Source organism: Ciconia boyciana, chromosome 20 (genome assembly GCF_034638445.1).
Source record: "Ciconia boyciana chromosome 20, ASM3463844v1, whole genome shotgun sequence".
NCBI classification, from domain to species: domain Eukaryota; kingdom Metazoa; phylum Chordata; class Aves; order Ciconiiformes; family Ciconiidae; genus Ciconia; species Ciconia boyciana.
The window spans coordinates 454,626-466,821 of NC_132953.1; the positions used below are offsets into that span (position 1 = coordinate 454,626).

The window sequence follows — 12,196 nt, forward strand, 5'->3', positions numbered from 1 at the left end:
TATTTTTCTTTTTCTTTGGGGTTTTTTTTTGTTGTTGTTGTTGTTGTTGTCGTTTTGTTTTGGGGGTTTTTTTGAGTTCTAGTTAGCCTCTTCGTGAGAATAACCTGGCAGCTGGGAAATATATATATATATTATTTTTTTTTGGTGTCGAACCATGCTTATGGATACAATCAAAGCTGTGAGATGGGGAAGGGGGTTTTGGGGAGGGGGGGAGCACGGGGACGGGGGGGGACACGGGGACGGGGGAGGACGCATTTAATGCCTTTTTCAGACGTGTTACTATATAAGCCCCATTATCTTGCTGGCTGGCGCTGGCGGTTTTGGTTGGGTTTTTTTTTATTTTATTTTATTTTCAAAAGCTCATCGATCGGTGAAGTTGTGACATACGATGAATGTGTCGGTCCTAATAAAATCAAGCAAACGCGTACGGGCTTCGGCAAATGTCTTTCTCCTCCTCGAGGGGGGAATTTTAGGGGACGCGGAGGTCTTCTCCTGGGATATTTCCACCGGGGCTTCGTCCCAGGGGTCGTTATCGCGAGAGATGTTTAATTTATTTCTTTTATGGGGGGCGAGCGCCGCTGGAGCCGCTTTCCTTCCCTACGAAGATGCTCGGAATCTTTGAAAACGCCAGGACCGCTGCCGGGCTGGAGGTTGGCGTCGCCTTCGGATGCGGTTGAGCCCCGAGCTGGCGGAGAGAGGAAGAGGAGGAGGTCACCCCCCCTACACGCACACACTCCCAGCGCTCAAAATAGAGTGAATTGCCCCAAAATAGGGTGAGTTGCCCCAGAAAACCTCTGCCGGCAGCCGAGAGGGAAGCGGTGGATGGACCAGGAGGTGAGAGTGCAGGAGAGGTGAGATCCCGGTGGGATCTGGCCGGGTCGATCCCAAAAAAGCCTCCTTACTCCCCACGGCCGGATCCTGCAATCCCGGCGCCCGGGCTGGATTTACGGGGGGAGACGAGGGTGAGAAGGGATTAATTCCCCCTTCCTCCTCCTCCTCCTCATCCGCAGGCGTCTAATCTCGGCTCGTGCTTCGGTCTGACCCTGGTGGGATCGAGGACCGGGATAACCTCGGCTGAGCCGGGCGGGATTCAGCCCGGGGCTCCCTAAAATCAGGGAGCTTGAGCCGGAGGGTGGGGGGGAAAAAAAAAAAAAAAAAAAAAAAAGTCCTTTTTTGGGTGGTTTTTTTTTTTTTAATTTGTTTTGAAGGATTAAGGCGTTGATCCGAAGGCCCCCGGGGGACGTCGGCGGGAGGAGGGCGAGGGACGTGGCTGGGGAGGGTTTAGGGGGGGTCCCTGTGCCCCCCCACCCCGGGGGTGACATCGGGGTGCCGCATTGCGCCCCCCCTTATAACCCTAATATCATAATTAATGAATAATAACCCCGATAATTAATCAATCATCACAAATTCGGCTGCTATTTATGGTTGGGGGCCTGGTTTGGGGGGGACCGACACTGCCTGGGGCTGGGGACCCCCCCCCCCGGGGGGGGGGGTGGGAAGAGGCCCCGCCCCATCATCATGCCACGCCCCCTCGGAGGCCACGCCCCCACCTGCGGGGCGGGCCCCGCCCCAGGCGCGTCCCCGGCACCTGCTGCGGCGGCGGCTCCGGCCATGGGCGCGCTCCCGCGGGCCGCGCTGGCGCTGGCTGCGCTGCTGGGTGAGCCCCGGGGCACCGGGGTACGGGGGTACTGGGGTACCGGGGTGGGGGAGCGGGGGAGGCAGCGGGCGGGATGCAGGGGAACGGGGGGGGGCCGGAGCGTGCCGGGCAGGGCACGGGAGAGCTGGGGGGCAGCGGGCAGGGCACGGAGAAGCTTTTGGGGGGCACCGGGCAGGACCCGGGAGTACCGGGGGGGTCACCGGGCAGGGCACGGAGCAGCCAGGGAGAATCCAGCGAGGCGTACGGGAGCCGGGGACCATCGGGCAGGACCCTGGGGAGCTTTTGGGGGGCACCCGGCAGGACCCAGGGGTACCGGGGGGGGTCACAGCACCCACCGACCCCTCTCCGTGCCCCCAATCCCCCCAGCCCAGCAGGCAGGTGGGTGCTGGGGGGGGCCCAGCCCACCCGTGTCCCCTCTTTGGGGTGCCCTGAGAGGGGAAAATCTGGGTCCCCCGGGAAAAGCCGCTTTGCTCCTTGGAGCTGCCGGACGGCACCTTCCAGCACCCCCAAACCGAAAGCCACCCCGTGGGAGGGGACCTTGGGGACCCCGATGTGTCGGAGCCAATAATTCACCTCCCTGCGTGGCGTCGGGCGGAAAAAAAAAATCAATTTTATTTTCTTTTCCCCATGATAAAAACCTGCCGCTTCCCTTGTTTACCGGGGCTTTAAGGCCACCCCAGCTGGTTTTGGGGTGACGGGTCTCAACCCCTCTCTCTCCATGGGGTTTTCCCCCCCTTTCCCCCCTCCGAATTTCCAACCCTATTTGAGTTTTTTTTTTGGAAACGCCACAGTTGCTCCGAAGGGAAACGTCCCTTGGCGTTCCCAAAGGCGAAGGAGAGGCCTTTGGGGAAAGGAAACGGCCCCAAAAAAACAATGGCAGCGGCGTTTCCTCCCCGGCGGGATGCTGGGTGGGGGTCCCCGCTCCCAGAGCCGCTGGGTTTTGTTCCTTGGAGGTTGTTTTTCATGATAAAAATGAATTAAAGGGGTGTTGGGATGAAGCGCGGGGGTCGCTTCGTCCTTAAATCCCACCAGGATGCTCCTTCGCCGCATCCTGATGGCGTTATTTTGCACGGGGTCATGATGGATCCCCCCCAAAAAAAGTCACGCCCGAGTCCTGGGTTGCGATGCTGGAGGGACCAAGAGCACAAAAACGCAGCAAAAAGACGCTTTTGAGCCCAAAAATGGGTGTTTTTCCTTTTAAATTTGCTTCCAAACATCCCGTCCTCGCCCTATGGGGTCCATACGGGATCGTGATGGGGAAAAGCGAAACGAGGGGTGATGCTCAGCATCCCCAACCCCATCCCATCCCCGTCCCCATCCCATTCCCATCCCATCCCCACCCCATCGCCGCCTCCTTCTCCTACATCAAGGGTTAAAGCGCGTTTCTATCTATAGCGAAGTCACGCAGTATTATTCTTTTATTTAATTTTTTTTTCCCAAATTTGGCCTCTCCAGAGGATATGGTGCTTTCTGCTCCCCCCCGCACCCCCCCCCACCCCGGGGTCATGAGAAAAGCCACCGTGGATTTTCCCAACGGACGCCGCTCCGCAGCCCGGCATCTCCTATCTGCCCGTTTATAAATAGTTGGAGTTAAGGGAAGAAAAAAAAAAAAAAAAAAATTCCCCCAAAAATAATAATAATAAAAAAAAAGCTGGGTGGCTGCGTCGCATCGCCGAGATGCTCCTTGACCCTTTTCCGAGGTTTTTAGGGGTCGTTTTTTCCATCCGGATTCCCGCTGTGTAGTTTAAATCTCAAACTCGCTCTCTTGGGATTTAATTTGGGTCTGGGTTTCACATGACTCCAGCGCCTTAATCCTATCGAGCGGGGTCATCAAACCCCAGCCGCCTCCAGCCTTTAATTCCCCATACGGTTAATAGCTTATGGGGTCGGGGGCGAGGGGTTTGGGGGGGGGGGATACTGGTTTTGGGGGGGTTCAGGCTGAGCCTTGAGCCAGGAAGCAGCTTTTTGGGGTGAAACGATGCGATTTGAGATGAGGATGGGGTGTTTAATATAGGTGCAGGGTTTAATATTGAGGTTGCTGTAGGTGCGCGGGGATTTAAAGGTATTTTTTTCCACAGGGAAAAAATTCAAGGGTATTTTTAAAAGTAAACTTAAAGGTATTTTTTCCATGGGGAAAAAATTTCAGGGTGTTTTTAAAAGTAAATTTAAAGGTATTTTTTTTCCATGGGGAAAAAGTGAAAGGTATTTTTCAAGGTAAATTGAAAGGTGTTTTTTTCCGTAGGGAAAAAATCCCGGCAGATGGGCTGGAGCGGAGGGAAAGCACCCGGGCAGGTGCTTAGCTCGGGGCAGCTGGATAAAAATCAAGGTTTTTCAGCCCAAATAGCAGCCGGGAGGTCCCGAGGTTCCCGCCCGCCCCCGCCGATATGCGTATGAGCGCCGGGAGCGGCTTAATTTTTTCGATCTGGTTAAAGCATTAGAGGATTTGAAGCGGCGAGGTGGCTAAAGCTAGAGCTGATGCCAAAGGGTTCGGTCCCGTGCCCGCAGGTCAAGTACCAGCTCTCCCAGCCCTTTTTGGGGGCAAATTTGTCCGAGATGAGGAATTTGGGGTGAATTCTGCAAGAAAAAAGGGGATTTGGGGGAGCGAGCATCCTCCAGATCCGCACCCATCCACCTCTTCCCGACGTGCTGGGGGGCAGACGATGGAGCCGCGATCTCCCGTCGCCGCGGTTTAAGGATGACGGAGCAAAGCTGCGGCCGCAGAGCACTATTAACATCCTCATCATTAGGTTTCAGAGTTAACGCGCCCCGGTGAGAGCACCGGGAGCCCGGCCTGTGGCGGGCGCTGCTGGGTTTGCCGCAGTTGAGACACACGGGGCTGTTTTCATACCCAGGGGTGTGACGGGAAACCCTCGGCCGGTGCCGGAGCATCTTTTCCCCCTCCGGAGCCTGGATTTCCGAGTGCCCTTTGGCCCATCGCCCTTTTTTTTGCCCCAAAAAAGGTACCGATGGAGGAGCCAGGCTGAAAAAAAATGGATTTTCCCGGCTGTTGGGGATGCACGGAGGTTTAGGAGCTGTGGTGTCATTTAATGACGCCGTCTGCATCATTAATGAACTATATTATTATTATTATTAGCATTAGTATCATTATTATTATCATTATTATCACTATCATCACTGTTGTTATTATTATTACTATTATTATAATTATGGGGATCACTATTATCACTATCACATCCCCACTATTATCACTATTCTTCAAAAAATATATTTAGAATCATTATAGAAAGTATTCTTAATAGTAGATACATATTATATATATAATATATAATATTAATAGAAAGTATGATAAATATATTACCTGTGATCTATTTTATTCTAGAAATTACAATCGAATTAGTCGATATCATAGCTTTTCTTATATACTGTCTAAATTTAATACGATTATCTTTATACTGTCGTGGAATTACAATGTAATTACCATTATTTTTCCATACCATGTATTTTATTCTATACCATTTCTCAGTCTAATTAATAATAATGATGATGACGATGATAATAATAATAATATGGATTTTTTTGCCACGATCTGACCGCGGGCAGGCTCCCCGCTGCCGTCCCCGTCACCCGGCGGCGTTTTGTTCCCCCCTCGCCAGGACTTAAGGGTTTATGTTCTTAGCTCGGGCGAGCTATTTTTAAGCATCCTCACCAGACCGGGGCCGATTTCTCCCGGTTTTTCACCAGAGAAGGGAAATTTGATTTTGTTTTGTTTTGTTTTGTTTTGTTTTAATTCCTGCGAAGACTTATCGGCCGGAGCAGAGTTTCCTGCCCGGAGCTGGAAGGCTCCGTCCGGAAACCGTGCCGATGCCTTGCCGGGAGGGGGGATGAACGGATGCAGGGAGGAGGCTAAAAATACCCCCCAGTGCCTTGTTTTCCTCTTCCCACCCTGGAAAAATCCAATTAAAACCTCTGAGTTCATAGGGAAGAGGGTGAGGCCGTCGGAGGCTCCCTAAATCCTTCAAATCCAGGGGTTTTTTCCCCAAATCCCGAGCGACGGCGAGGGTAGCGTCAGCCTTTCCCCCCTGCATCCCAATCCAGAGCATCCCTGGGGCGCTGGCAGGACCAGGGCCAGCCGGGGACACGGATCGATGGGCGGGATGCAGGGATGGAGCCGCCGGGATGCGGGTCCTCGGTGGCTTTCCCTCGGGAAAAAACAAACAAAAAAAACCCCCAACGAAACAAACCCGACCTCGCCTGAGCTGATTAATTTTCTGGCTGAGCCTTACGGGCAAAGCTGGGGAATAATCTTCCCCCAGAGCCAAGCATCCTTCTCCGGTCCGTGGTACCCGCGCGTGTCCCGTTGCCTCCTCCCAGTGGGGTTTTGGGGGGATGCTGGGATGCAGGGGACACGGGGATGGGGTATTTGGGGTGGGGATGGGGTGGGACGGGACAGGACGGGATGGGGAGTCAGGGGAGGCCACCCACGAATAATCCCAGTTTAGCGCTGGCAGCAAAAAGGGGGGGATGCTGGGATGATGGGGAGGGCAGGTGGGGTTCGTACAGGTGCCCCCCAGCCCCAAAATAAATCCCGTGGGGTGGAGGATCTGCTGCAGCATCGTGGTGGGGGTCAGGGGTACCCCAGCACTGAGCTAAAGAGGGGGTCTGGCTGCTGGAGCCCCGTGGGGAGAGGCGGCGGTCCCCCGGGAGGGGGGGGATTTTCGGCCGGAGGTTGTCCCATCTCGGGGGGGGGAAATGGGAGTGGGAGGGAACGGCATTGTCCCGCATCCTCCGGAGCAGCCGGAAAGCCCTTCCCACGGCGGGGAAGGAGGAGAAATGTCCTCCCGGCGATAACCCGGGATTGTTAGGTTTTCCCTTGGGAACAGGGAGGTTTTCCAACAATCGGTGGGGTTTTATGGAAAAATGGCAGCTGGGGTTGAGTCACGTCCCGTTTTCTTCCCTCTCCGGCCGCGGGCAGGCATCTCCTCAGCCGTGCTGGAGGTGCACGTGGGGACGGGCTCGGTCTTCTCGGTGGAGGGGCAGCAAGCGGTGCTGCCGGCCTGGTACACCAGCCGCTCCCAGAAGAAGCCCTACGTCACCTGGCTGCTGGATAAGGAAGCTGCTGACCCCTTCCAGGTGGGGAGGGGATGTGGTGGGGGAGGGAGGGAGGCACGTGGGGAGGTGGCCATGGTGGGGGGTTGCTCATGGTGCCCACAATGGGGAGGTGCCCATCCTGGGGGTGAAGCTCATGGTGTCCGTGATGAGGTGGTGTCCACGATGGGGTGAAGCTCATGGTGTCCACCATGAGGAGGTGCCCATGATGGGGGGTGCTCATGGTGTCCACCATGGGGAGGTGCCCTCAGTGCCCATGATGGGGAGGTGCCCATCGTGGGGGTAAAGCTCATGGTGTCTGTGATGAGGTGGTGTCCATGATGGGGTGAAGCTCATGGTGTCCACCATGAGGAGGTGCCCATGATGGGGGGATGCTCATGGTGTCCACCATGAGGAGGTGCCCATGATGGGGGGTGCTCATGGTGTCCACCATGGGGAGGTGCCCATGATGGGGGGTGCTCATGGTGTCCACCATGGGGAGGTGCCCTCGGTGCCCATGATGGGGAGGTGCCCATCGTGGGGGTAAAGCTCATGGTGTCTGTGATGAGGTGGTGTCCACGATGGGGTGAAGCTCATGGTGTCCACCATGAGGAGGTGCCCATGATGGGGGGATGCTCATGGTGTCCACCATGGGGAGGTGCCCATGGTGCCCCTGATGGGGGGATGCTCATGGTGTCCACCATGGGGAGGTGCCCTTGGTGCCCGTGATGGAGAGATGCCCATCGTGGGGGTAAAGCTCATTGTGTCCATGATGAGGCGGTGTCCATGATGGGGTGAAGCTCATGGTGTCCGTGATGGGGAGGTGCCCGTCATGGGGAGGTGCCCGTCATGGGTAGGTGCCCATGATGGGGGGATGCTCATGGTGTCCACCATGGGGAGGTGCCCATGGTGCCCGTGATGGAGAGATGCCCATTGTGGGGGTAAAGCTCATTGTGTCCATGATGAGGCGGTGTCCATGATGGGGTGAAGCTCATGGTGTCCGTGATGGGGAGGTGCGCACCGTGGGGAGGTGCCCATTATGGGGGGATGCTCATGATGTCCACCATGGCGAGGTGCCCACCATGGGGAGGTGCCCTTGGTGCCCATGATGGGGAGGTGCCCACAATGGGGGGATGCTCACGGTGATGGTGATGTGGAGATGCCTACGATGAGGTCATGCCTGTGGTGCCTGCAATGGGGAGGTGCTTGTGGTGCCCATGATGGGGTGGTGCGCACGATGGGGTGGTGCCCACGATGGGAAGGTGCCCATGGTGCCTACAATGGGGACATGCCTACAATGGGGAGATGCTTATGAGGGGGAGGTACCCATGATGGGGGCACGCCCACGGTGCCTGCAATAGGGAGGTGCTCGTGGTGTCCACAATGGGGAGATGCCCGTGATAGGGAGGTGTTCATGGTGTCCACGACGGGGAGATGCCCACAGTTGGGGGATGATCGTGGTGCCCATGATAGGGAGATGCCCACAATGGGAAGGTGCCCATGGTGCCCACGATGAGGAGATGCCCACAATGGGGGCACGCCCACGGTGCCTGCAATAGGGAGGTGCTCGTGGTGCCCATGATGGGGAGATGCCCTTGGTAGGAGGATGCTCATGGTGCCCACGATGGGGAGATGTCCACAGTGGGGGAATGATTGTGGTGCCCATTATGCGGAGGTGCCCACAATGGGGAGAAGCTCATGTTGATGGTTAGATGTCCACAATGGGTCATGCCCATGGTGCCCTCAATGGGGAGACGCCCACGATGGGAAGGTGCCCATGGTGCCCATGATGGGGAGGTACCCACAATGGGGAGATGCCCGTGACAGGGGCGTGCTCATGGTGCCCACGACTGGGAGATGCCCACAGTGGGGAGATGACCATGATGCCCATCATGAGGAGGTGCTCGTGGTGCCAACGCTGGGAAGGTGCTCGTGGTACCCGTGAAGGGGAGATGTCCACGATGGGGGGATGCCCGTGGTGCCCATGATGGGGAGGTGCCCATGGTGCCCACGGTGGGGAGATGCCCATGATGGGGGGATGCTCATGGCACCCACGATGGAGAGATGCCCACGGTTTCCATGCTGTGGAAGCTCAGGGCAGGTGAGGGTGGAGAAGGGGGCTCATGCACCAACTGCTGCTCCCCAAAATTTGGAATCTGGGGGAGGTTTCCTCTCCTGCGACACCGTCTGGAGGCGACTGAGCGGGCGTTTTCCCCCGTGCAGATCCTGACCTACCTGGATGGGGTGGTGAAGGTGGAGGAGACGGAGCTGAAGCCCCGCGTGGGGTTCCTGTACCCCGTCCTCACCCACAACATCTCAGTGCTCATCAACGCCACGCGGGAGGGCGACTCGGGCCAGTACATGTGCACCGTCAACGTGGTGGACGACGTCACCAGCACGGGCAAGAACGTTGGCGTCATCAACCTCACCGTCCTGGGTAAGGCTCCGCCGGTCACTCTGGCTCCCTTTGACCCCCCCCCCCCCCATGATGTCCCCCGGGACTAACGTCGGCGCCCGCAGTGCCGCCGGCCACCCCCGCCTGCCAGCTGCACGGCAACCCCACCGTGGGAGCCAACGTGACGTTGAGCTGCGCCTCCAAGAAGGGGAAGCCCTCGCCCGCGTACCAGTGGCAGCGCACGGCCCCCACCCAGCAGGTCTTCTTCCCCCCCGCCCAGGGTAAGGTGGCACCGAGGGGGGGACACGACCGGGGGAAGGAGCGGGGGGGGCTGGAAAATCCCGGGAAGCTTCAGCTGGGGGATGCTTTCGGCTTCGTCCCCTTAACTCTGCCCGTTCCTGGCCTCCCCGCGCACGCAGGCGGGGGAATATCCCCTTAACTCTGCCCCCTCCCCGCACAAGGAGGTGGGGGGGTGGGGGGTGGCCACGGGGCAGCACCCGAATTTCTCGCCCGCAGACCGGAGCAGGGGCACCCTCAAGCTGACCAACCTCTCCCTGGACATGTCGGGTCGCTACGTCTGCGTGGCCGAAAACCGAGCGGGTTCGGCCGAGTGCAGCATCGCCCTGGAGGTGCACTCAAGTGAGTACGTGTCCGCAGGGCCAGGGAGGGGGGGGACACGGTCTCCGCGAGGTCCCCGTGGGGTCCCCGTGGGAATAAGGGGGGAGGCGAACTCCCCCCCGCCGCTTCTGTGTCTCTCTCCGGCAGCCAGCACCAAAGCCGTCATCGCCGGCGCCGTGCTGGGCTCCCTGGGCGCCCTCGCCACCATCGTCTTCTTCGCCCAGCGGGTCGTCGGCTACCGGAGGAAGAAACGTGAAGGCCAGGAGGAGGCAGCCAATGAGATCAAGTGAGGCCCCCCTCCCGTGGAGGAGGTTCAAATTGTCATTGCTAGGTTTCAGAGTTAACAGGAGGAGGGGGAAGGAGGTTTCCATCTCTGCCCACTCGTCACTAGGTTTCAGAGTTAACAGGGAGGAGGAGGTTTTCCTCTCTGGCCAGTCATCACTAGGTTTCAGAGTTAATGGGGAGGCGGAGGTTTCCATCTCTGACCAGTTATTACTAGTTTTCAGAGTTAACGGGGGGGGAGAAGTTTCCATCTCTGGCCAGTCACCATTAGGTTTCAGAGTTAACAGGAGGAGGGAGGAGGTTTCCATCTCTGGGCAGTCATCGCTAGGTTTCGGAGTTAACAGGGGCGAGAAGGTTTCCATCTCTGGCCAGCCATCATTAGGTTTCAGAGTTAACAAGGGCATTTTTCCACCTCTGTTTCCCCCCCTTTCCCTCTTGCCCCCCTCTTTTGGGGTCCATGAGCTCTTGCGCAACCTCTGGGCCCCGTTGCTTTTGGGGGGGGAGGACAGAGGGTGGGAATAGCGAGCTTTCCCGGTGCCGACCTCTCCGCCGCTGTCCCCTCCCGGCAGGGAAGACGCCGTGGCCCCCAAAACCCCCTCGTGGGCGAGGAACCCCGCTTCGGACACCATCTCCAAAACCAGCACCTTGTCCTCCATCGCCGGCGCCCGGGAGAAACCCTACGGGGCCAGACCCCCCTCCGACACCGCCTCCATCCTCACCGCCACCGGCAGCTATCGGGGACCCCCTCCCGGGGAGGGGGACGCCCCCAAAACCTCTCGCCCCCGCTGTTAACGGGGCCCCCGGCGCCCCAGGACCCAGCCACCTCCCCGGGCTCGTTGCCCCCCTCCAGCTTGGCACGGGCGGGCGCTGTCCCCGTCATGGTGCCAGCGCAGAGCCGGGCTGGCTCCTTGGTGTGAGCCCCCTCCCCCCCCAAAAAAAGGGGTGCCTGTATCCATCAACCCCCCCATTTTCTGGGGTGTTTTTTTTACCTTTTGGGGTTTTTTGTTTTCTTTTTAAAAGACGCCTCGAGCAGCTGGACTCGTCGTGGGGTTGTTTAATGGGGCGGGAGGCTCCCCGGGTTTGGGGGCTCCTTGGGGTTGGGGGTGGGGGCAGAGTCTCCCCATAAATATAACACCCCAAAATAGCCCCGGCCCCGCCTGGGGGGGGGTCCCTCTTTTTTTTTTTTAATATATCTCTCTCTCTCTCAGGTGAAATGGGGGATTTTTCATAAAAGAGCATTAAAAGCCGGGGGGAGCGACCGGGGGTCGGGGGGGGGAACGCACTTTTTTTAGGGGTTTTCTGATTAAAAGCTGGCCGCGCTGTCCGGCGCCGTGGTTTTGGGTGAGTTTGTGGCGATTTAGGGGCTCGGGGGTCCCGCGTCCCTCCGGGTGATGTCATAGTGGCTGTGTGATGTCACAGCGGCTGGAGGGATGTCACAGCGCGCCGGCCGGGGTCCTCGGGGTGGCGTCACGGCGTGCGCGTGTTGTCGCACTCCAAGACCCATCGCTTGGCCGTCGCCGTGATGTCACACCCTGCCACGGCCCGAGTCAGGCAGTATGATGTCACAATGAGTGTGTGGCGTCACAGCGTCCGGCTCCTGCCTGTGTGACGTCACGCTGGCTGTCACGTGTCCGTCAGTGATGTCGTGCGCGCCTGCGTGATGTCACACCCACCATCACGCAGCCAGCAGTGACGTGGCCCACGCCTGTGTGACGTCGCACCCGTGATCACGTCTAGCGGTGACGTCACATGCACCTGTACGATGTCACGCCAGCCGTCACACGTCCAGCGGTGACGTCACACCACCCAACTCACGGCTGCGGAGCATCGCACGAGCCGTCTCCCACCCGCGAGCGGCGCCACGCCACGCACGCTTGCGCGATGTCACGCCAGCCGTCGCGCGCCCGGCAGCGGTGTCACGCACGCCCGTACGATGTCACGGCGGCCGTTGCACGCCCGCCAAGTGGCATCCCACGCGCCCGCGTAACATCGCTGCCGGGCATCGCCCGGCCCGCCACCGGCCCGCTTCCGCGCCGCTGTGACCTCGCCGCTGTGACCTCACCGCTCCGCCGGGTGACATCGAAAGGCGCCAAGGACAGGCCGGGCCTCTGGCGGGGACGTTTATTGGGGCGGGGGGCCCGGGGCGGGGGCGGCCGGGGCGGGGCAGGGCCCGGCGGCGGGGGGAGCCCGGGGGGTGC

At 58.7% G+C, this 12,196-nt stretch overlaps 1 protein-coding gene across 1 annotated transcript; it reads left to right on the forward strand.

The window, feature by feature from the left end:
• The first annotated feature begins 1,558 nt into the window (after window positions 1–1,558).
• On the forward strand, window positions 1,559–10,931 carry ESAM (endothelial cell adhesion molecule). The gene is given in 8 exon segments (XM_072884669.1): window positions 1,559–1,657; window positions 6,591–6,748; window positions 8,927–9,140; window positions 9,224–9,379; window positions 9,615–9,737; window positions 9,864–10,002; window positions 10,568–10,775; window positions 10,778–10,931. Coding segments are annotated over 8 exon segments (1,182 nt in total). The 5' UTR covers window positions 1,559–1,611; the 3' UTR covers window positions 10,916–10,931.
• The last annotated feature ends 1,265 nt before the right edge of the window (window positions 10,932–12,196 follow it).